Source organism: Liolophura sinensis, chromosome 13 (genome assembly GCF_032854445.1).
Source record: "Liolophura sinensis isolate JHLJ2023 chromosome 13, CUHK_Ljap_v2, whole genome shotgun sequence".
NCBI lineage: Eukaryota > Metazoa > Mollusca > Polyplacophora > Chitonida > Chitonidae > Liolophura > Liolophura sinensis.
In genome coordinates this window covers 23944810-23971578 of record NC_088307.1, presented here as the reverse complement: position 1 = coordinate 23971578, position 26769 = coordinate 23944810, and the positions used below count along the sequence as shown (strand labels likewise).

The 26769-nt window shown below is 39.0% G+C and overlaps 2 protein-coding genes across 2 annotated transcripts; one reads left to right on the top strand and one right to left on the bottom strand.

The window, feature by feature from the left end:
- Positions 1–8454: 8454 nt before the first annotated feature.
- Positions 8455–11796, bottom strand: LOC135480674 (polyisoprenoid diphosphate/phosphate phosphohydrolase PLPP6-like). Its single transcript, XM_064760571.1, has 2 exons — positions 11225–11796; positions 8455–9150 (listed from the first exon to the last, which is right to left on the bottom strand). Exons 1-2 carry the CDS (start codon positions 11511–11513, stop codon positions 8765–8767), a joined length of 675 nt encoding a protein of 224 aa, XP_064616641.1. The 5' UTR covers positions 11514–11796; the 3' UTR covers positions 8455–8764.
- A 339-nt stretch (positions 11797–12135) lies between these two features.
- LOC135480613 (protein FAM78B-like) lies at positions 12136–25094 on the top strand. Its single transcript, XM_064760497.1, has 4 exons — positions 12136–12254; positions 12528–12755; positions 22909–23022; positions 24145–25094. Exons 2-4 carry the CDS (start codon positions 12571–12573, stop codon positions 24719–24721), a joined length of 876 nt encoding a protein of 291 aa, XP_064616567.1. The 5' UTR covers positions 12136–12254; positions 12528–12570; the 3' UTR covers positions 24722–25094.
- The last annotated feature ends 1675 nt before the right edge of the window (positions 25095–26769 follow it).

Below are 26769 nucleotides of genomic sequence, written 5' to 3'. Positions count from 1 at the left end.
ATTTGCTACTGTGTATGCCTTGTTTTCATTGAAGGAAGTGTGATTATTTTTGACCTAGGGCTTGAATCACTTAAGAATTTTTATTCAGTTCAAGATTTTAGGAAATTTACCGAAATATGGCACTTTTGTGTCAATGTACAGGTTGTTGTACACATAATGAAGACTTTTATCTAGATTTTTTTCACTTGAGAAAATAAATTACCCTAAATGACCATAAATTTCGTCCATGACTGACTTGCCCATTTTTCCTGATTCAAAGAGTTCTATTGATTTTAGAAAGGTGTTCTGAGAATTTTTGGGAACATGGGATGATATTCTGCTGGAAAATTGTTTTAGCATCGAGAATAAAACTTTGTGACATTTATTTCCCTCTAAAAATGCACTTTTATGGACGAAGTGTTAGGTCATTTATGGTGAGTCATTTTGTTGCAACATCTAACATCAGGCCGTTTCGTTTTCCTGTTTTGTCCCGCTGACTTGAAAACTGATCACATTATAGAACTTTATTTCTTTCCATCTAAATGTTTCCTTTTGATGAATCACACATATGTGTGTTGCTGTAGTAACAGTAAAACAACCAGTAGTTCAACCTTTGTTCTCTTTTGTTTGTTATATGTTTTTTTTTTTTTGTTCTTTTTTTCCCCTCAAACTATGAAAATACTGTATATTTATTTGTACAACGTTACAAGAGGTCATTGATAAAGCAAATGTACAAATTTCATGAATGTTCATATATATTTCTGTACATATAACAAAAAAGACAATAACATTTTCCCTGATACACAGAGTTGATATACATACATTTCATTTCAGTTTTAATCACCTGAAGACTTGTTTGTGTTGAAAGTCTGTGCTGATTTATGTTGGGCGGAAAAAAAGGCCGGCAAACTAGAAATAGCAAAGTTTGCTGTCTTCTGCACATATAAGTCCTACATTGTAATATATGTTATTTTTAGCTACATATTCACGTATGCTGATCCAGTGAGTTTGATTTCTCTTCTGATCGATTTACACTTCTGTATTTTATCTAAAGTTTAACTTTTTTCATGTGACCCATTGATTCAGATTGATTTATCCACTATAAAATGGTTCTTCAGAGGTTTTTTGTGAAATTTCTTATCAGAAAAAAAACATGCTGGCATTAAAAATATCTTTATAAGGTCATTATGTGCTCCTGAATGTTCAGTTTTAGATGCTAAACTTTAGGTCAAATACGGAAGTTAAATGTTGAATGTTCGATATAAAACACTGACTGTTCCTTGGTCAGACAAATAAAGAATTCACCCCACCCTCCTACCACTACCGCAAGAAAATGTGTCAATGAATAAATTACCCAGTGTGTTATAATAGCTATAAATACACATGTAATTATATTCTAATGCACTGCTAATCTTCTAGATTTGTTGATAATGTTGTAAGATATATCGCTAGTCCTGTTTTAGCCTGATGTGGATTTGTTCACCTTTAGAATAAATTTTTGGCAGGCTTGTACATATAAGATCCTTCAGCAAATGCGTTTAATAACTGACCTCTCCATGCAAATACAGTTTTATAACTATAAGACTTTCATATAGCTGTCAGATGAATACAGAGGCAACGAATACATGAAAACATCAAGAAGTGAAGAGTACATTCTTTGGATACCACCAAGTTTTAGACAGGCATTGTGAGATCATTACCATGAAGATAAAGAAATGCATTGTGTTAAAAACCATGAAGGTATAAAAACATAGTATGTGAGTTTGGCGATGAACTGTGTATGTATACAATGGTATAAAAACAAAGTATGCATCGTATTAAGGCCATGAAGGTATAAAAACACAGGATACATTGTGTTTTGGCCATAAAGGTATACAAACACAGTATGCGTCGTATTAAGGCCATGAGGGTATAAAAACACAGTATACATTGTGTTTTGGCCCGTGGAGGTATACAAACGCAGTATGCATTGTATTAAGGCCATGAAGGTATAAAAACACAGGATACATTGTGTTTTGGCCATAAAGGTATACAAACACAGTATGCGTCGTATTAAGGCCATGAGGGTATAAAAACACAGTATACATCCTATTTATACTATGAAGGTATAAAAACAAAAATCATGAATGTGAACCTAAGAAATGTACTCTGTCAGTGGATCAGTATGTTGCACGCCCTGTGTTTTTCCTATGTGGGTTGAGAAGTCTTGTAGTTAATTTATGGTAATGAGAGTTCGTGTGATTTTCCAACAGAAACTTCTCCTACATGCTGATACAGACGTATTTTGGAGCTGCGAAAGCAGTGCCGTATTAATAGCTTTCTAAAAATGAATGTAAAATAATGTGGTTACGCTAAATATTTTTACTATTATTCTTTATAACCTTTTGGCATGGTTACATGGTGTTTATTTAGGGATCTTGTGAGTAAATCGCTAGATATCAACGATATTTTGTTACGTGAAAAGTTTTCAAGCAACTTCTCATGTAAACTAATGTTTGGTTAACCAAATCTGCATAATAATAGCTCAGCATAAGGTTTGGCATACATTTGATGCTGTTAGGACAGAATAATGATATTTGACACTGTGCCATCTCTTTTTAAAAAAATTTTGTGTGAAAAAAAGAGTGTGGGTAATTCTGATATCATTTTGAATAAGTTTTGAAAGTGTATGTAAGCATCGAATGGCACAAAATTCAATACCGGTATCTGTCCTGATGTTTATTGAGAGCTGCTGTAGACCGACACAATTTTGTCTGAGGACAGAGGTAAAAACCTCATGTATTTTTGTCACAGCAGAGTGTTCAGTCTTACATTATACAGCACATACTGGTTTTTATTTTTTCTTAAAAAAACAACTTCTGAAATAGACTGCTCTCCTTTTTGTATACAATAGTGATAAAAGCAATCTGTGGTTATTTTAATTTTTTTTTTTTTATTTAAAGTGGGGAAGCTTCGTTATTCAATACAATCAAGTAGAAACGGTTTCTCTGACAAGAATTTCCATTTGCTCCTAGTTATCTCCCCCTTCCTCCCAACACTGAAGTACATGTAAAGTTATCCCTGGGTAGTGAAGGCGCATAGATGCATTCTAGTCGTTATCTGAAGTGCTAATGTCTTGTGGTTGCAAACTATTTTTGTGGTTGTATGTAAAATAGTGTGAATAAACAGCTGCTTCAGTGTAAACTAAGGGGAACTCTGAAGGCCTACAGACTAAGCCCAAGACCCTCCTGTACTAACCCATTAACCTACTAAAGCTTGAAAACTTTGAACTATATGTGTACCTTGACAGTTTAAGGCTCACTTGCACAAGACTCTCATCCTAAGGCAGTTACTGTTAACTCCCATGACCGTTTGTCTTTGTAGTCCTGGATTGTCATGGGTAGTCCTGGTTTTCCTTTGGCTGTTCTAAAGAGCCTGTATTCATCAAACCTCTTGAAAGACTTCACACAAAAATTCAAACACAGCTACAGTTAAAATGTTTCACTGTAGAATGTTTAAAATCGGTGCACTGATTCTTTACTGCAGGACAAAATGAGTTCTTTCCCGTTTGAGTTTGGCTTTTTATGACTTGCAATTTATTACTTAAGTCTTATTTTGTGTGATAAGTATGGACCCAGGGCCATCTTACAGAGAACTTTATTAGCTTAATTAATCTGATTACTATGGGGATTAGATGTTAATATCTAAGGGCTAGGAGAGTTTTGTGGAGTTGATCCCCCGAAAAATTAAACAGCAAAATATTTAATGTTGTATTTGCACATGGTGTGATAATTATCATGCAAGTCGGCCCTACTTAAGCCATTGACTTTTGAATGAATTGGCAGACACTGGGACAAATTGTCTGTTTTGTCTTATTTGAACTATCCTAAGCTTAGTTCAGAGTCATGAAAGGTTATGGCAAAGGTTAGTAAAAATTTAAGGCATAAGAATGCATTTTTTTATTATTAGTATTTTGCTTTTTAATCTTCAAATGAGTCTGGTCTGAAGGCGTCCATGTGGTATTAGTATTATTTATAGTAGCCAAAATCACGCTTGTTCTATATTCACTTAAGATTGGAAGAAAACTCACGCGTCTGTACGATACTTTGACCATATGTCAACTTGTAACATGTGAATAAATCAATAATAACAGTTCAGAAATGACAGTATGTCCATTGTTTGATGTGTATGGTGTACACACATGAAGAATCTCTTCCAGAAATGGGGAGCAGAAAGACTGCCAAGAAGCTTTTGTTACTGTGTTTTGATTTATTTATTTCATTGGTGTTTTCACAGCGTACTCAAGAATATTTCATTTTAATGGTGGCGTCCAGCATTATGGTAGGAGGAAACTGGGTAGGACAAACCCACAGCTTGAACTCCCAGTGATCACATTGATAAGAAGCTTCGGAGTCATTGTGCTGCACTAGCAAGCTAACCACTAGGCCATTGCAGCACCCCAGTACTTTACTGTGTTTGCATTCCTAGGTCTCTGAAGTGTAAGACTAAGTTCAGCCTTGCAACAGATGCTATGTCTTAAAGGGATACAGAATCAATTCTGATTGGCTGATGTGAGAGATAGGCAATACCAGGCTCTGCCAAGGTTAAGTTGAATTTTCGGTAGGGCAGAATTATTCAAGTGTGACGGTTTAACCCATGAAACCTATCTTCACTGTCAGCCAGTTAGTGCTGATTCCGTATCCCTAAATTGGCCATACTCTTACATCCTTATTCGGTGCTCAGAACAAGGAGATTTTCTGTACACTTGGGTAGGCCCAGTGTCATGTGTCTTCTGCTCAAGACACTGTTGTGATAACACTGAAATATTAGATTTTTTTTTTTTTTTTTTTTTTTTGATTGGTGTTTTACGCCGTACTCAAGAATATTTCACTTATACAACGGCGGCCAGAATTATTGTGGGTGGAAACCGGGCACAGCCCGGGGGAAACCCACGACCATGCGCAGGTTGCTGGCAGACCTTCCCACTTACGGCCGGAGAGAAAGCCAGCATGAGCTGGACTTGAACTCACAGCGACCGCATTGGTGAGAGGCTCCTGGGTCATTACGCTGCGCTAGCGTGCTAACCGACTGAGCCACGGAGGCCCCCTGAAATATTAGAAAACAAAAAACTAAGCTAACAGATACCGTCAAGGAAACAGGGTTCATGTGGCTGGTCTTATTCAAGGGATTACGGTTCCGGACTTGACTTTCATGGTTGTATGAGAAGTGGCTTCAATACCATTCTACCGGCCCCAGTAGCACAGTTGGTTGAGCGTCTGCTTCAGGAGCGGTATATCCAAGGTCAATCCTGGGTTGAGTCACACCTAAGACCTTAAAAGAGTAAGTTGTAACTTCCTCGCTTGGCGTTAAGCATAAAGAGGATAGTGGAACAACTGGTTGGCGCATATCAGTATAATGACTCACGCAGGGCAACTAAATTGCCCTTCGATAAGGCCTCTCAGTGAAGCAGCACTAGATAAAAGAGTAGTGGAAATCGGTCTTGCAAAAAGGAAGCATACTGCATACATTCTAAGGATTCCTTCGCTCCATATGACTGAAAAATTGTTAAGTACAATGTTAAACCCCCAAGTACTCACTCACTCACTCAATACCATTCTTGGCCAGAGTTTTTAAAGAGATCTGTTTCCATTGGTTTCGGAACTTAGTAACGATTCATAGCTTTGAGCATCAGAGGTTTTCGCAAGGACCCGAGCTGATAGATAACGTGGGGCTAAATGGGCAGATTTTTACCGATTTCCAAAGTTTAAAGAGCTGCAGGACAATGAAATTATCACATATGAAGCTAAGGCACATTCTGATAACTGGAATTTCAAAATGTTACATTTTATTGCAAGTAAAGCATAAATTATATCACAGTAAATATACAATTTTTAATGATATGCAGTATTTCGTACCTCGTGTAGTCTTAAAGCAATAACCTTTACAGTACACTATCAACAACAATGAAATTTTCTTGTTTCATTACTTTTAAAATATACAGTAGCATACATCCATTCATTAATTATAACAAAATGGTCCTGTTTTACATCTGATATGAGACAGAAGTAACTACATGAAACTGTCTGAAATCTGTACAATTATACGTGTAAAACAAATATAGGGCCTATTTCACACAGCAAACAACTGAGCAAACACACAAAAAAATAGGCTTGAGATCAAAAAAATTTTAACATGTTACTGGAATGGTAACCTGTCTTAAAAACCACATAAATCCAATTTCCACTAGATATGACAACCACACTTAATACACCTAACTTCAAAGTCACTCGAATAGAATGTTACTCGCCATTTTGTAGAATTTCGTCTACATGCCTAGTGGAAACCCTTAATAGACAAAAATAACACTCTGTTTAAAGAACCAGAAGTTGCCAAGTCAAGAGGAAAATCAGCATATATATGATATCCAAAAATAAATCATTGTAACAGCTTACAAATATGAACTATTACAGTATATACTAAAACACATGATCTATTCCTATATCTATTTCAATTCATATCCTTTGTATCAATGTTTGGTCTGTTGAAAACCAGCAGAGATATGATGGGTACGGATGCATATAAATGTGCTGGTATAGACAATGTACAGAAATGAAGAAGTGTTTTTGCATTGCCAGAATCAACACAATATTCCAAAATGTGCCAATTGCATTCAAAGACTACAAAAATACAGATAATTAATCTTAAGTAATACCTGAAACTGCTTCCAATACCGGAGAGGTGTGATTGATAGACTGACTGATGGTCTGGTTGCTTGATTCAATTGGAGATCAATATCTCTTTCATGATATTTTTGGTCACATCATGATGACTTTTCCTTGCAGCAGGTAGACTCAGCGCTGACATATTTACAGTGCTGTTCAACTAGAATACCATGGCAAAGACACCATACACAGGAAGTCCCACTGCTGCTGCAGCTAAGAAAAACAGAAGTTGTGTAATGTCCTAGATTTAAACGCGGACTTTTCCAGTTTCTCAATCACTGTGCTATGGTGAGCTCCTAATCTAACTGTTCTATTACACTAGGACAGGTTCCTAGAACGATTTCAATTTTCCAGGTCCACATTCTTATATTCCGTTCTACCCGGAATAAATATTTTATGATTTTTTCTTGCTTAAAGCAATGTAACTGATTTTAATACTTGAATTTATAAATAATCACACCTGTGCCTCATACAATTTCAAATGTGTTGGAAAATAAATTTCTTCTGTAAATGTCCCTTAACAATTGGAAAAGAACTCAGAGATAAACAGACAAGAAGCTGTATTTCACCGATTAAGAGTAACCTCTTGCCTCACACTGTCATTGCTGCTCTAGTTTTACTATGTAAGCAGTTATCTTTTATATTCTAGAGAATGTTAACATACTACTGTATATATACAGTGGCAAAGGATGATTCTGTAGTGTGCTCTTACATCAGTCCACATTGACGAGTTCCAAAGTTCTCGTATAAACACTGCCAAGGGTTTATCTATCTGACAGATTTCATTCATTTTATGTTCCAGATCTTAGGTCCATGGTTTCCAATATCAATCAGTGTGCATTTTCTCGTAAGGGCCGCTTGCTGTTGCAAATTTCTATTCAGCCTTGCAAACTACGGATCAACATGGCAAGAGGGGCAAGCTCTACAAATCATTTTTGGCATATCATGAAAAAACAGATTATCATGAAATAAACAGATTATCATTAAATAAACAGATTAAGACCCTGAGAGATTTGAAAACACAAAGTACTTCACAGTCTTCCACTAGATTTCAATAAAGGGGAGCTACTCTACAACACCAATATGCCAGTTCTCTCCCCTGATGATTGAACTCGCATAAGCTATCTGGTTCAAACTGGTTAGAAAAAATATCAAAATGCTGATCTGGTCATATTCGTAAATTACACAGAATCTTGTTTCAAAGCAACAGCAAAAATTTTCACAAAACAATCCCTTGAAAATATGTTCTGTCAAAACTCATTTTAACAGATTAACCTGTTCTTGCTCATTTTCTCAATTTCACCTTACTGATGTTAAAATTTTTAAAGAAATCCACAAATTTTTTCATCATTTCAACACAACACTTCAAATCAGTGCAAATTAATTCAAAATTTCATATTTTTTTTTATATTTACTACCTACATTATTTATAACACTATTACATATGACGAAAATAAAACTACATGCTGTGTCATTTTTCTGCCTTTTAGCATTGTCTTCAGGGCATACATTTTACTAACTTGTCACAGTATTTGTCTTTTCTGTAGCCTTAAATGCTTCATTTTACCCTATATAGTACTTGGTGTCAAAATCTAAATACCTGTATTAAGATGCCATAAGATGCTTCCATAATCCGCCTTTATATGAGCACTTCAAAGCGCTATCCAAGGCCTCATAAAAAAATTGCTTGCTTTTGTTTACCACTGTATGTGTCAACGTGATTTGTTTTGTTTTGTTTTTTTTTTTTTTCTATTTTTATTTTGCAGTTGTTGTGGGTAAAGTACACTTTGTGGTGAGTAGACTGACAACAGGCATATCATATTAAGACAGCTATAAACCAGGTAGGCCTACTGCTTTTACAGCTCTAATGATAGACCAGTTATTGAGATTCCTGAGCTTCACCATGTAGTTAAGTAATGCTCGAAAATTACACATTTCTTATTCTATCAATCCACTGATGTTTTTTAAATTTCTTAAAAAGACAAAACAATTTTTACAAAAGAAAGTCATTCTTTTCTTTTAATTCAGGGGGTTTGTATTGGAAAAGTAATGTTTTTCTGTGGCCTTATTATAGTTGCAGTATACTACAAATGGAAATGGCCCAGATATGGCTCCAGTATACTTATACAAAGCGAGGCCGGAAGCCAGAATTGTAATAAAACGTAATACTGACATATCCCAATAAGAAATCCTGCAACAACATCCAATATATGATGACGCCCGAGAATCACCCTGGAGACGCTAACACTGACTGACCACACCCACATGAGGTAACACCACATGGACCCTGGGGAAAACACTTTCTTTACAAAAAACAACAACAACATGGCTGCTCTGCTCGCGTGGCCTGATGGGAAGGAATAATTGTCCACGGATATTGTGGCAAACATGTCCATCTGATTATGAGCGGGTCGTGCTCGACGAACTATCACCTTGGTAAGCCCAACTACTGTGATGTCCAGAAATAAACCTGGTAAAAAAAGAAAAAACAATGGAAAATTAATAATATAAAAATAATCAGATCAGTCATTTTGCAATATACTGATTCCTTTGAAGACTATCCCACGTACGGCCAAAGAGGCTAATCTGAATGCACCTAAATGCAAAAAGTTTCAATAACAATCTATGGAAAATCAAAAGATGACAGATATTTGACACCTGTGAGCATGTCACATCTTAAATCTTATTTATTTGCTTTAATTATTTGATTGAAGGCCAGCACTGTGGTGACAGGAAACCAGGCAGAGCACAAAGGACACCCATGACATAATAAATGTCATACATACATAGAAGTACAAAATATAATATGGTTACTTATTCTTGCTAACCACTATATAGGTGTATTTCTGTGTCTTCTGCTTTTTTCATGGAATTGTGATCAATTTTACATAATGGCAGGTAATTCCTGATGTGGCCATAAACCATTTGCTGGGATAAACTAATCAATCCAAATCCAAAAAGTACCCTACTCTAAAATTTTCCTTAGGCTGTTGTTTGTTTTGTTTTGGGGTTTTTTTCTGCTTTTTTTCTCTCAATATCAACTTCTTCAAAATCCCTATTTCCTCATTAGCCAGAAAAAAAGAAAATAAATTTCTACTAACCTACCCTTTTTTTGTTTTGATAGGGTTGGGTTATCCTCAACAATGAATTTTTTAAGGACAGCCCTAGTTCCTACATGATCTTTATCTTCTACTTCACAACAAGAGCACATTCGTGACAGTTAGCATTTTGGTTATTACTATGATAATTAGCAGCACATTTACAAGTATGGATAGACAACAAAACATGGTAATTAGCACCCCAAAGACAGCTGGAAATCAACATGTTCAGTTCTACTTCAGACTTGCAAATATACCATTTCATATGCACTGACCTTCAACATTAGCAATGTTATGGATCTTTTCCAGCTATCATGTAATTATATGCATAGAGCTTACATGAACAATTGCTTGCGTGAATGAGCAATGTAACATCCTTCTCCAAAATCTGCCGTTCTCCAACACCATCCAACAAACAAATTAACATCTTCACAAGTGATAGTCGAAGGTGTAAACGGTTTTATGTTGGATGATATGGCCACTGCACACAGTTTGCATCTGTTTGGAAAAACTATTCTCAGCACGCATGCAATACAGTATTCGCTTTAACAGTATTCTCAAACCCTCTGTCATTTGGCAATGAAAAATGTCTGTTCATAGTTTTGCAGTGATGGCATAGCTGCTCTGAGCCAATCATGAGCACACTCTTTAGTCACGTGACTTAAGTATTAGCCGTAAAAACACACCAAATTTAACCCAGGTAACATAGGCAAGTGAGGAACACGTTAGCATAAAAAATATACCTTATGGGTAAGAAATTCTTTCTGGAAAAGTAATCAGAATGTGATCAATCGGCAAAAAACAGGATTTCGCCTATTTAGATCCATGTTATTTATCACCTCCTCTTCCTTGCCAGGAACCCGAGTGCTCAAAACTATGAATAAGTACCAATGCACAATTTGGACATATATATGCATGGAAAAGTAAGACATCTATGTAGATCAATGCTTTACCCTAAGATACACTGCATTCTTGCTAGGTTTATCGCGAACATGTCGAAAATTTATGATATCAAAAAATGTTCCACATGCATAAGGTTTACAGGCTTACGAGATTCCCCTAGAACTCATGTGCTTGTGAGGCCAACAATTAAAGCCATACTTGAAATGTAGCACTAAGGTATGACTTCATGTTCAAGGTAATTTCTTTATGTTCTTATATTTGTGGCTGTCACTTTATTTTTTTTGATTGGTGTTTTACGCCGTACTCAAGAATATTTCACTTATACAACGGCGGCCAGCATTATGGTGAGTGGAAACCGGGCACCGCCCAGGGGAAACCCACGACCATGCGCAGGTTGCTGGAAGACCTTCCCACGTACAGTCGGAGAGGAAGTCAGCATGAGCTGGACTTGAACTCACAGCAACTGCATTGGTGAGAGGCTTCTGGGTCACTACGCTGCGCTAGCGCGCTAACCGACTGAGCTGTCACTTTATGTACACTAACCTATTAATAAATTCATCAAAACTTCAATATTTTCCGGTCTGTATGCCATCATTAGCCCAGCTATGGTACAAAGATACCAGGGAATTCCGTGACAAGATATCTCTAGGAGTTTCATGAACGGCCTGAGACGTCCGAAGCTAGAGTCTAACATTGCGCAGAAGCTTAGTTTTTTAGTGCATTCCTCGTCCAAACGCAAGATTTTGTTCCATAAAGTCTTCCCGCTGTACATAATGTCCACCATTTCATCGTCTTCTTTCAGACAGGATTTAGTTTTATCACCTTCTGCCATTTCGTCCTTTGACGGATAGGCTTGTGTCCAGACGAGGGCTGTGAATAATTTTCAATATCAAAATGTCAACGAACTTTGGTGACACCTGCAAACAGTGAGAATCTGAAATTATTTTGTTGTTGCTGTTGTTGTTGTTGCTGTTAGAATTTCAACAAGGCCTAACATTCGGATATCCTGCTCACAAACCGCCTTGTAATTCGTGAAAACTCATGCACTCGCTTTTCACTTTTGCTTCGGACCAACCATGTGCATGAATTATGAAATATCACTTTTCCTCGAACTGGGAAAATGAAATCCAAAGGTCACTTTCCTCTTAGTTTCTTCTTCCTTCAGGTCAACGCGAATTCTGGGATAGGCTGTACCCTTTGAGCCGTCTCCGTGATTGACAGAACGTGTTGACAGTTCATCGGTCACGTGACATGAATCTAACCTGGTTTTTATCTTCTTTTTTTTTTTTAATTCACTGCATTTCATCCGGAAATAGCATGTGGTCGAGAAGTAGATTAAATGAGCTCATACCACTTTACACTTCCGCCGATGGGTAGCTAGTCGACTCACCATGACGAAGCCGGAGCTTCATACATCAACGAGTCACTCCTGGCAGCGTAAACACAAAGCACGTGGGAACGTGGTCGCTTCGCGCCGTGACGTAACAATCAGCTTGTCAGTATCTGTCCATCACACCACAGAAAGAAGCCACTTACACGAGGAAAGGCATAGGGCGACGAAACATCGACAGGTGTAAGTAAAACCTATCCATAATTACTTCTTTAGTGATTTTTTTCTTTATTTACGATGGATATACCCTGGGCACAGCTACTGGTAATAAACATCCGAGCTCATTATTCTGAAAAATATTTTTTAAAGTGTTTTTCGACGAAATGCTCGATCATAATATTCTGTATAAGGCCTATGTATCTATCTATCAGTTTTCCCGTCATATACGTGCAGCCTAACTACCTTCTTTTTTTTTTTGTTTCAAGGTGTATTATATTTCGCCCTTTTATATCACAGACAGATATGAGCTCCGCACGGCCTCGTCAGGATGCGTTAGAGTATGGGAGTAGCCAGTAGTCGTCCTGGAGCGCAATATCCATCCACTCAGACTGCTGAAATGTCGCCCGTTCAAGATATTTATAGGAAGGTTCGAATAAGTAATGTGTCAGCAAAAATTGATAATGCACCAACAAAACTAGATGAGACTTCCCCAACTGTTCTCAAATACAGAACACCGGACTTCAGGTGAGTGAATTTGAATATACCTTTAACAACATATCTCTGCATTACAGGTATCTCGCTTTGAATTTTAGCATTCGTATAATTAATCAACGTCATATAAAACCGTGACCCGTTTAACACGTCGTGCATACCAGTATGCTCTGTACACAGAAGCCTATACTACTATTGTTATGCCTGAAATATATAAGTAATGTACATACTCAGATATTCCGATAGCGTTCAATGCTGAGATACATTGAGCATGGCATTAATAAACAATGAAATAAATCAATCAATCAATTCTATGAATTGTGTGAAATGTGTCATATAAATTACACGCTGATTTGATGGCAGATCAGACAGAAACACCTGTATACTACAGAGTGTTTGTATACATATTTTACTATATGATGCTGCATATTTTTTTGTCACGTAAGCTAATATTCTGCAGAACTCTGAGTTGTTACTGTAACAGTGAACATGCATCTCATCTCCAGCCATCTAAATGATATACCCTGACATACGATATATTTTTAATTTTTATTTCTCACTCATCGTTTTTTCATATATAGGGTATATTTTGTTTTATATTTTTCTGTCGGACGTGAGTGATTTGGTAGGAGAGCGTGTGGATATTTGGGGGAGGGGGGCTGTCTTTCTTCTTTCTGCCCCCTGTCAGGCAGAAAGAATATATATAAAAAAATAGAATGATAATAACCAGAACTACTTACTTCATTCTTGTGATTATCTATTATATTTTATATCATAAACTGACAGCTGGAACATGTATAATCCCAGTCACACCATAACTTGACAGACTGATAAAGAATATCATATATATAGTACGTAGAAGCCTACTCTACTCCTGATCCGTTTATATAGGCCCCAGTCTGCGGCGTTTATCGTTTCCGTGAAAGTCCACAGACTATATATAGATAACTGTAAGCTGTTATTACACATATATATATATATTTTCTGTTTATATATATTCTAAGAACACAATAAACCAGGAAATTTCAGAGAATCTCGCGACAAAAGATATACCTTTTAGATTAAATGTGGGTTTTATGTGGGTTTTTTTTTTTTTTTTTTTTTGCATCATGACGGAAGTGACGCATATGCTGGCAGCCGATTGCATGTATAGATGCACAGTGTAATACGCTGTGACTTCCCTTGTATTTCACATCTTAAATGTCACAACTCCTCGTATTATAGACACCTGAGAGATGTATGCTTTCCCGCACATGAAGCTGCACTGGCGAACAAGTTCAGACAGGCCTACAGACATATACTACATATATATAACGACACCGTATATTGAGTAATAATTTCAAACAATTAAATGTTTAGGATACGTAACACGATACCGTTTGACAACTAGACCTGCAATAAATTGTCACACAGGAAATACATTGTTAATTTTTATCACACCATTTTTACATATAGATTTAACATAATTTCAACAACCCATCCTTATTTTCATATTTGCAATCTGACATACATAAACAAACTAAAACGTTTTTTGTTCATTCTTTTCGAAATCAGGACATCATATTACCTGAATGCTGTGATCATTTGACTTCTTAGCACGCGTATACCTGCGGTAAACTTTTTTTCTACACTCACACATGACAAACACGTTGAGTGCAAAACGTTTACTGGTTTACAGACACCGTCATTCTGCCAATTGGCGTTAAGCCATATAATCAACATTTATTTTTTAGGTTACACACATGCCATATATGCCGATGAAGCAAACAAATACATAGCTCTGAAGTAGGCACTTTGCCATTATTAAGGTGAAATTGATAACTTTAAACAGACTAATTACAGTTATATCGCTGTTATTATAACACACCAGGCATGACGTTAGGTGCATATCGTTTTAAGCCCATTTGCTGAAATCTTCGAGCCTTACGTTAATATACGGCATTTATGCGCGTGTCTGGACATCCAGTCAAGCTTTTTTTAACATCTGTTTATCTTGTCTTTTTTTTTTTTTTTTGAATTTAATTAGGAATAGCATGTGGCATGAAAATAGTGGACCTATAAGGGGTAAGCCGGCGTGTGGCATAGTGCACTCAGTACGACGTTGTAGGATGCGGAAAACTTCATTGTTAAAAGTCAACAACAGGAAACAAAAAGCTATCGTCCTCGGTACGCTCCTTAAAAATTTCAGTTTACACTTTACACTAAAGAGCCGGTACTTCTCTAAAAAGAGCTACACGTCAAAACCGCGCCACAGATACATATGTATATGCCCCGCCCCCTTTTTTAATTCCGGCTAGCGTTTCTCCACGTGGGATCTCGTTTCGGCTCCTGTACAGTAAATGTGTGTCAGATGCTGGCCTATAGGCAGATGACTATCTCTTAATATTATATCCCGTAGTCCACATGTATGTATCGTTTGACCCCTTGGCATACATGTAAGTTTGAATACACACAAATCATATATATTCTCAGACAGATGAAATGCCCACAGGTATGGGTGTGGATTTGTGGCGCATCATGGAGGGTCACATAACGAAATCAGTAGGCCCACTTAGACATGTGAACTCTCCCCCTCACACCCCCCCACCCCCACCCCTCCTGTAATGTATAATATATATCCACGTCATTATAGTAAGACACATCACGGACACGGTTGAGTATCCACGGACGCGGGTCACCGCTATATAGGATGAAAAGCGTGGGTTTGTCTGCCTGAAGAGACCAACATGTGTCAGGATGTAGCCCATGTAGTGACCTAGTTTGGGAGTAAAAAAGACGGGTAGGGCAACCTACTTAATAAGTTATAGGTGACCTACTTAACCTTTTACAGCGTATACCGCCTCCTACCATAAACGGGTATAGGCCTTCTCATAATCACGTTCCCGTTTAGCAGTATTCCATTCAGCTGAAATGTCATCCGCATGAATCAGGTTACACATGGTGTCATCTAAACTGCATAGCTTACACAGATGTTTATATGTCGATTTTCTTTTTGTGTAAACTGTTTGGTCTACGTTGTGTAGCATGAAGATTCTGATTACCAGATTTTTTCTAAAGTGCATATATTACCACATACTGAATCGTCACGTCAAGTCTTGTTTAAACAACAATTTGGGGAAATTTTCATGAAACGAAATTTAGGGATGGAATTTTTATATTTTGATCACACAGACAAACTTTCACAAATATGTTAATTGGTGCCATGACGGACCATTCCTTTCCTTTCCATCTGCGTACAGATTGTTACATTGGTTACACATCCCAGAAGAAATCCTCATAGGCCTACATATACCTCGCCTGTATGTGCAAAACCTCAACGCGAAGCTAACGTCTAAGGCCAGATTCGAACCCACGAACGTACTGGCCAGGGCTCGCGTATACTTTTCATGCCTCTGTACATAATCATAATTCAGTATTGAACTTTTGAATGCAGCATATGTATTTGTATGTAAACATGGGTGTAAATACCTATGTACAGTGTAACAGTCCAAACCTAGCAGGTATATAAACTGTTTCAGCGATATCAATATATCTACCGTGATTAAGTTATAATAAACTTACATGTGCTTACATGATCCGGGAATCACGTAATCGAGGAAGATTTCGCGTATAATATTTATCGGTCGTGTTAAGTCGTTAATTCTCCTCCGTCAGTTGTTTGCAGTTTTACAGGAAAACGGTTGTTAAACTTCGCTGTTTTTGATAAAAAAATGTGTGTCCCGCTTCCGCGAAAGTGAGAGATATTAATCTGAATATGCATACCTGTCTGTCGGTCTGTCTGTCTGTCGCGCCTTGGCTTCTTGCAAAATATACCCCAAGTATTGTTCGATTTCGATGAAAGTTTGTATAGACTCACTTTGAAGGATCAAATCTGAAAACCAGCCTAATCTTTGCATAAGATTATTGTCATTATTTGGACTGCTGCCTTACGTGAGTGGGTTTGTCATGTATACACCTGGCGAGTTGCGGCCTTACGCGAGTGGGTTTGCCATACATACACCTGACGAGGTACGGCCTTACGCGAGTGGGTTTGTCATACATACACCTGACGAGGTGCGGCCTTACGTGAGTGAGTTTGTCATGTTTACACCCGGCGAGTTGCGGCCTCACGCGAGTGGGTTTGTCATATACACACTTGGCGACTTGCGGGCTTACGCGAGTGGGTTTGTCATACATAAACCTAACGAGGGGGGGCCTTACGTGAGTGAGTTTGTCATGTTTACACCCGGTGAGTTGCGGCCTCACGCGAGTGGGTTTGTCATATACACACTTGGCGAGTTGCGGGCTTACGCGAGTGGGTTTGTCACACATAAACCTGACGAGGAGCGGCCTTACGTGAGTGGGTTTATCATATATACACCTGGCGAGTTGCGGCCTTACGTGAGTGGGTTTGTCATATACACACCTGGCGAGTTGCGGCCTTACGCGAATGAGTTTGTCATATATACACCTGGCGAGTTGCGGCCTTACGCGAGTAAGTTTGTCATATATACACCTGGCGAGTTACGGCCTTACGTGAGTGGGTTTGTCATACATACACCTGACGAGGTGCGGCCTTACGTGAGTGGGTTTGTCATATATACACCTGGCGAGTTGCGGCCTTACGTGAGTGGGTTTCTCATACATACACCTGACGAGGTGCGGCGATTTCCTCTGGGACATTCTGGCGCTCCTCCATTGGCACCTAAACTTGACAGCCGGCACGTAGTGAAATATTCCTTAGCGCACGAAAACTTCCAAAGGAAAAAAAAACAGGTTTAGATGTTACACTGCCTTGAGTCATTTATATACTACTATAGTTTTGCGTGTGTTGTGCATGCAGATATAGCATCGGTTCAGTATAGAAACGCTGAAACTACCCCCATATATAACCCCATATGTATGTTGTGTAACCATGAGCAGTTGCTAAAGGAAGTACCCGATGTACATGTGCGTCATTGATGCTTTCATTGTTTTGACACCATTTTTGAATAATAATCTCTTGCCATCAAAGCAGTTCACCGTCAATTACAGGTCCCTTTTCTTAGAACTAGCGAAAATATTGATTTCAGTCCACATATGGTCTAAAGAGACCATATAGTCTAAACATATTTGCATATTTATATCTGTTCCAAGGACATGTATGTAATTGCTTACATTATATACACCAAACTGATTTATCTTATTTTCCTGGAGGTGTTTTCTTCCACTGCCACAAATACCGAGAGAAGGAGTTCTCTGAGCGTTTTAATTCCTCTGATGTCAACTCTCTCATTCCAAGACCTGTCGTCTTGTGAGGTCGCGAGTTCGAATCCAGCTCTCGCTGGGTCGACTGCTGCTTTAAGACAGGGGGTTTCGCAAGCACCTGTGGGAGGGCGCAGTTTTTACTCTGGGCACTCTTGATCCCCCGCCAATAAATTTAACCGCCGTGAGAGTGTGAGGGAGTTTAAAAACCAGTATTATTATTATAAGTTACCATTATAGAGCAACATTTCTCGCACGATGTCACCAAATCCTTCGAAACAAACTCCAAAAATAAGAATGGCGTGGCCATGAAGCCCAATCCGCGCATGCTGTACAGTTTAATTACGCATGTTTTTTATTCCCAAGATGACATTTTCCTGGCTGTTTGAGACTCTGTACTATATTCTTATTTTCTTAAATCGAAGATCACGAAAAGTGGTTTGGCCCAGTGGGGAACGTTTCCTTCTTATAAAGTAATTCAGATCAAAACTGCGTAGTCTATTGTCCATTGCTACTTTTAGGATGACGATTTATGGGCGGATTCCGTGGTATAAACACAGAACGCATGCATTACAAAGGGGTAATGATCAGCTAGGCTTGCACACCAGTCACCATTGCTCCAAGAAAGGCGCCCCTTTCCTCAGCGAACCAAAACATTTTGCATCATTCGTGCTGTTTGAACTGTAAACATTAAAATGTCTGTCAGAACACCTTGCACGTTGTTTTTGGTCAACACAGTTCATGTATATACACGTAACAGCTGCTCAGGAATTTCCTTTGGAAAATGTTGTTGATGTTCCCCGGAGTATATAAATGTCTAATTTCTTTATACGCATGTAGTTTGCTTTCGATAGAAACTAAATATAACCTTTGGTCGCTTTGTACCCTCGCAAATAGTTTATAGTCCGAGGCAATGCGCGATATAGAATCTGGTGTCATTATAGGCCGCATCACACATGATGTGCACATATATTATCTGACAGTTGTTGGATAAAAAAAAAGCTGAAATGAAACACTGCATTCGTCGTATAATGTTTTCTCAAACGCATATAGTCCCATTAATTACGCAGTTGTATGTAGTCTCAGGTTCCAGTACTAGACTGGATTTAAAAACAGCATTCACATATCGTTTTGCACGACGATAGTAAAACAAATTACGTGGAACAGGACATTTGATGTTTTTATGATGATCCATAATCTGTTATGAATGGTATATTAATCGCGATCGTAAATCTATTTGTCAAAGTAATAAAATAGCAAAAGGGCGCAAGTTTGCATTTTTGGACCTTTAAATGCAAAGTGTATTTTATCGTAGAAATCGTGGAGTTCACTGTACTGTACGCATTGACCTCCTGGACACATATGGATAACAGCTAATTAAATTCTAAGCGGTTTCCTCCCGCTGTCCAATAATCTTTTTACTTATGTGGCGACAATCAGGTTTGCGGGTGGAGGAAACCAGATTGTCCGGAAAAAAGGACACATACCTTCTCCAGGTACTTGACAAAGCTCTGGGCTAAAAGCCGCAGAGGAAATCAAACTAGCGACAGCTGTATTTGAACACGGAATACACAAAAGCATGGATGTCTAAGCGAACATTACATAGCAATTAAGGTGGAGTGGGGTGAATGGGTTGGTTGGATAGAGGGCTGGCGGGTTTGGATTCATGGTGTGTGTGGTGGGGGGTGGGGGGTGATGCAGGCGGAAAGATAAAAAAAATGAAGGTTTTTTCACATTGCTTTTCCTCACATTGAGGAAATACTTGCAAGCGGAAATACAAAAGAAATGAAAGTGCATTGACTTTCGCATTGTTTCCATTGCAGTTTTCTTTTAAACGCCTTTGTTTTAAATCGACAACAAAACACGATGCAATTAGTGTCTGTATAGATCTGGAACTGGAATGAAGAATATGTGCAGGTGAAAACAAAAATGTGCCGTGCCTTTCGCATTTCTTCCATTGCAGTTTTCCTTGAAATATCGATAATAAAACATCATGCGGCGATAGCTTGTATAGCCTGGAACCATCAGGCTGATTGGGTTGCAAAGACTGTCTGCAAGTAATTGTTATTGTTTCAGAGAAACGGTCATTAGCTTCTCGACTGGACAGGTCACCCCACCTGATTCTAAACAGTCGGGAGCAAAAATAATCCGCCTTCCCAGAAAAACGCAATAAACCAATTCTGTTGCTCGGCAACGCATTGACTATACGAAGATACAAAGCGAGTCTGGTTCCATCTGGTTCCCGTCAATGTGTGTGGATATATGCGGAATTGCAGGAGAGGGTATGTTGGTGTGATGTGCACGCGAGAAAAGGAACGCGTGTGGGTTGGGGTGGTATTAAATGGTGCATGGGTTTGGGGTACTTTGCTTTTTGCAATATACTGCTTCTTTGACGAAATCAGCCACGCGGGACAGGTAGATGTGCCCTGGCCAGCATGATGGTAACTTGGCGGACGGGAACTTTGTTGGAATGTGATATCTAGACTGGGAATGGGGCTGATGGGAATTTGCTAAAGGGATGGGTTGGCGTTATAATGGGAGAGTGGATTTTTCAAACTTGTAAGATGAGGTCGGAGGAGGTGGGAGGGTTGCGGGGTCATGGAATAAACAATGGGAATGTGCTAGGAAGGGAATGTGACCAATGGAAATTGGCCGATGAAAATTTGCCTAAATGGGAAAGTGGCCGATGGGAATGTGCAATAAACGTGGAGAGAGAGGGTGGTCATTAAGAGTGTCCTATAAAGAGAAAACGGGCCAAAAGAGGAAATATGGCCGATGTAAATGTGCTCAGTGGGAAAGTGTTCGAGGACTATATGCTAGACGACGAAAACTGTCCCATGCGTGAGAATGTGATTTAGAAGCGAAAAGCTGTTGGTGAGAAGGTGGTATATAGGAAGCGATAATGGCCAACGGGAATGTGCTGACCTGAGAGGAAATAAAACTGATAGACATTAGTATGTTTGATACAAATTTGCGTGGACAACGAGGGATGTAATCGTTTAGCAAAAATTAACCGATGGGAATCGATTAGCAGATGAGAGTGATGGAGAAACTGCGAAGGGGAATGCATTTCAGGACGTTCCTAGTTTGGCCGACGGGAATGCGCTAAGCGAGTTGGCCAATGAGTTGGCCATTTTTTTTTCTTGAGAATAAGCGAGATCACTCGGTGCAAGGACTCCTCAAAGTCTACTGAATAACTGGAATTTGGTGCAGTGCACGCGTCTTAGTAAGCGGATTGCCTAGATAATTGTGAAGAGCGTCAGGTGCCATATCGCGTCTATATTTACAGCATGCCGTGTCTGCAGTTTCTGTAGGGTTAAGAAAGCCAAGGTTGTTATCACAACATAACTGCATTTGAGGTAAACGCATCTACAGGCATGGTGTACAACAAACAACCGCCATTTTAGTTCACATTTGGATTGCCCGTAGCTGTCATTTATGCACAGTGTAAGTCGTCAGTTAATTCAACGTGGTCTATAAGCCTATATACAGAATACGGGATAATCTCCAGGGATGAAAGTGCGGCGTGTACGTCATATATACAACCAAGATGCCCTTCGTGTGTCATTGCAACCTGAACAAAGCCACCTTGATACAGGAATATTCTGTATTTATACAGTCAGATTCCTGTGAAGGCTATAATAAAACTACCGTTTATAGCTGTTATCGAATACACATGTCGAATTGTGAGAGCTGCTGCTTTTAGTAATTGCGAGTGCATGATGTCGCTCTCAAAACACGGGGTTTTAAATATAACACATATCCACAAGTAAACACGGGTGCTCAGGGATATGTGTACATATCAGGAATCGAAATGCATTGCTACGAAAAAAAAATATTCATGTCACTGTAAAGGTGTGCCCGGTTGTGTAGCACAAAGTGGATATGAAGATTGTACTGTTTCTTTTTTCTTTCCATTCTGTCAATGTGCATCCACATACGGCTATATAGGTATGAGGCGAACGTGCCTTTCACTGTTTGCCATGCATGCATGTAGTCATAGATATATAACGTCTTGGAAAAAAGCATAGAATTCTCTGCATAAAACATGACTATGTATCTCCAGGGACAACTACCAAACCTTCCTTGTGTATTGTTGACAACAATACACACATACATAATTTTGTATATATATATATATATATATATATATATATATATATATATATATATATGACTTTCGTTTCCTGGAAGAGCCGATTCTCAAAGCTGTGTCATACATACAGTAGCGGGGAAGGGGGAGCTGTATGCCCGGAGTTCCGGGAAACTCCGCATAACACCACACGATTTTTCCAATGATTGATCCCTTGATAACAGTTCTTGGAAAATTGCAAGGAACATTTGCCCCAGCCAGCAAGGTTCAAGGTTTGATTATGTTTGAACACACAGCTCTCCGAGTTGGATGACCCAGTTGTTCTTGGTTAATCATGCGGTTTCTTGGTAAACGGTTTGTACTTATAGCAAACTGGTGACGGATATGTAGGCTAGGTCATGTATTCGTTATTTAATTAATAGGTGTCATGCATTCGTTCTTTCCTTTATTGTGTCACAATTATTGCTGCACCCGTACTCATAAAACATACATGCACTGCAACGTCACAGAAGAAGATGATGCGTTCTACTGTCATTTGGACCGTCTGTGTAGCTCGTATAATTACAAATGCATGTTAAGGTAAATATATAGATATAAATAAGATGATGGTTATGTGCCTCAGTTTACGTCAGTGAGGGTTTTATTTTAACGCTACGTGTAAATGCTTAAATATAGTAGCATTTTACACACCCCGAGGTACCATGGTTCAAGCAGAACTGGGGGAAGAAAATGCAGTGACGTTAATTGAAATTTTTTAGACGCGTCACTGCTCTAGAATAACTCAAAACGCTGTGTTATCAATGCGTTCATAAACAATTACATTAACACAGTGTGCGACGAATATACATGTGAGCCCTGTTTTGTTTTCAGAGCCAGTGCTCTTGTCCAGATGGGCCCTCTTGAGGAGGGAGAAAAGTGGAAGGTCGGCTGGATCCAGGCCTGCACCGAGATGATGTTCCACAATACCTACGGCGCAGACGGATTGTAAGTACATCTTATAGATGAGACCTTCATATAGCACGTTGCCAATTTTTCATGCAGTGAATCAAATTTGGGGATCTTCAGAGACCTCCACTAAGTGTTTCACTCTGTTCTGACTTGTTAAACCACTGGGCGATTGTACTGACACGGTCAAGCCTGAGGCGATTGTATCGACATGGTAAAACCTTGGGCGGTTGCACTGACTTTGTAAACCCTTGGGCGGTTGCACTGACTTTGTAAACCCTTGAACCGTTGTACTGACTTGGTAAACCCTTGGACCGTTGTACTGACTTGGTAAACTCTTAGGCCGTTGAATTGACCTGGTAAATGCTGGCGGCAATTGTATTGACGGTAAACCCCTAGGCGATTGTATTGACATGGTAAAACCTTGGGCAGTTACACTGATTTGGTAAACCCTTGGACCGTTGTACTGACTCGGTAAACCCTTAGACCGTTGTACTGACTTGATAAACTCTTAGGCGGTTGAAATGACCTGGTAAATGCTGGCGGCAATTGTATTGACGGTAAACCCCTAGGCGATTGTATTGACATGGTAAAACCTTGGGCAGTTACACTGATTTGGTAAACCCTTAGACCGTTGTACTGACATGGTAAACCCTTAGATCGTTGTACTGACTTGGTAAACTCTTAGGCGGTTGAATTGACATGGTAAATGCTGGCGGCAATTGTATTGACGGTAAACCCTGGGGGAGATTGTAGTGACTTGGTAAACCCTGTGGGGAGATTGTAGTGACTTGGTAAACCCTGGGGGAGATTGTACTGACTTTGTAAATCCTGGGGGAGATTGTACTGACTTGGTAAACCCTGGGGGAAGTTGTACTGACTTAGTAAACCCTGGGGGAGGATGTACTGACTTGGTAAACCCTGGGGAAGATTGTAGTGACTTGGTAAACCCTGGCGGAGATTGTTCTGATGTGGTAAACCTTTGACTTCTGGCGACTGATCAAAACTGCTCGTGAGAAATGTATACTTTTCTGAACAGGCAATCGTACCATTTAATGCATGTATTATGGAAGTTTAATCGGGATTCCATTATACCACATTAGGTGTTCTGTTTTACTGACAAAAAACAAAACTTAATGGTTTCGAAACTTCCGTTTGCAGCACGAGCTGGGAGTTTCCAGAACTGAAGAGTGGTCGGCCGATGATCAGCGATTGTGACGGTCGTCATTATCCATGGTACGGGTCAAACGATGAGACGGCCATTTTCAAAGGGCCCTGCAAAGAACGCGAGGCCTATGTAGCAATGCATGACAATTTCCATCCTCACGTCACGTGGCGAAATCCAGCCAATAGCGGTCAAAAGGATCCGAATCTCACGAGAGTTCAGCGAGACCAAAGTTTCTACGTCTGGCTTGTCGCTTGGAACATGGCGGATCGCCGGTCCTACATCTTAAAGACCATTCGGTGGACTATGAAACTGGACATTATGGTCCAGCCCCAGCGGCCACTCGGCCACAGGGCGAAGTTGGTCAGCGACCCAGTGCCAGAGCAACCTCAGCTCGTCTCTAGGAATGTTCCAATTCCAAAGTGTGCCTTAGTGCCGCCTAATGCGAACAGTGCACAGATGCTAGTCTGGCGGCCATGCGAAGGAAAACCGCTCGTGATTATCCCACCTTCTTGGACAGAGAAAGCATTGGATCCGTCACCAAGCAACCACCAACCTGACAGCAGGTTATGACGTAGGCGATATTAGTTATTTATTTATTTTTCTTTCATATTCTCAGGGACTTAAATGTGCAAAATCAACTTACTAACGTGGAATAGACATGGTTGTCCTCATTTTGGATCTGCTTTAAATTGTTATTTGTTTGATATCAAAGGGCTTGGATGCATATTATTGTAAAGGTGGGTCTATTTTTTGTACTGAAGCTTTACACTCTGTATTGATGTATTTAAAATACATACATGTATTTGAGATACATAAGTATATGTATATATGAAATACAAGTTTATCTCGCCGACTAAAGACGTCAGTATTACTTCAAACTCAGAACATTTCCAAACTTTCACGAAAAATTAATAAAAGGTTTTTTTTTTCGTTTACATAGCTTGAATCCAAAGAAACCTTGAATTACTTGGAAATGTCATATTTATTAAAAATGTAATGTGTATGTATATATGTATATATACACATATTTACATATGTATATATTTGAACTCAAAGTGCCATCTCTTGAAAAATAAATGTTGTTATACACAGTATACGATATACGTAATACTACACCCACCAAACTTTTGTTTAGCTGTGATATGTTTGTTTTGTCCATGCATGGACATCAATAAAATAAAATTGAATGACAAACTTTTGGGAATCTTTTTGTTGTTACATGCAGCTGATATACAATTGTTTTCAATAATTCATTAATTGCGGTGAAGTAGAATTTAAAACTCCGTTATGGCTGTTATTTTCGTCGAAATTGTCATTATTATTTTTCGACAAAGGTTGCTTTTGCTCCCGGGTCTTACGTCCTTTATTTGACCAATAATAAAACCCTTAATTTCCAGCAATGACAGCTCAGGTTCAAACTGGATTGACCTATAGTTTTGTTGCAATGCATGAGTAATACGTTACCGGTTTGTCTAAAAACCGTCAGTGCCATGACTGGAATGAGTATTAGAGTGCGCATGTCAGACCCGAAGAACTTTATGTAAGGAAAGGATGCCCAATAGTCTCGCTGCAACCAGACCACTGGATATCCTTTCTACGGTTGTATTTAGTTATTTGATTGGTGTTTTAGGCCCTACTCAAGAATCGTTCACTTATATGTCGGCGGTGGGGCCTCTGGATAGCGCTACTACTGTTTGCTTCACCCAGATCATCAGGTTATCACGGTGGTAAAAATGAAACTTTCTTGAGAATATGACAAGGAAGAAGCCAGAAACGGAGCTAAGATCATGTAAACTTGGCAGAAAGGCAACCTACTTCACAAGTCTAAAATAGGCACAAAGACTAATAGAATTATATCCCCAAGAGTTCTAATACAGCACTGGCTATTTCTTGGCTTCGGCTTGATTGCAAAGAGCTTTTGTCAGGTAACTTGCAAAGGACGGTCCACTGCTGAGGGCACTCCGGTTTCTTATTCACATACATCTATATACACCTGTACACCTGCCCACTGTGTGTTAGGCACCCATAAAATACATATAGGTATAATTAAACTAAAGATATTATAGAACCCACAAGGGTTACTTTTGGCGGTGTGTTTTTTATTTCACAATTTGATTCTTCATTTCCTTGTCTTTCCTCTCATTTAAAGATGAGAACCAGATTCGAATTGTATAAATACCTTAAATGTGGGAAAAAAGTATAACTTGTTGAGAGCTAAGACAATCATAGCTGGCTCGACAACCTAGCATCTTTGAAATATTTTGGAAGCCGCCCCTTGAAAAAGAAATACGTAAAAATAGTCGGGCTTAAAATCTTTTAATGTTCTTCATCAAATGGATCCATGCAAGATAATACGTTTTGAATGAATCAATCAATGAATAAATGAATGAGTGAATGCTTGGGGTTTAACGTCGTCCTTAACAATTATTCAGCCACATAACAATGAGGGACCATTGGGCGTGTGTACATACATTGTGTCTTCTGGTGACAGGGAGAGTCCCTGCCGCCAAAGTGCTGCCTCCACTGAAGTATCACGCCGAAGACGCCACACGACACCCTTCAAAGTCACATTATATTCACACTGGGCCAACCAATCCTGTTTCCTTGCTCTAAGCTCT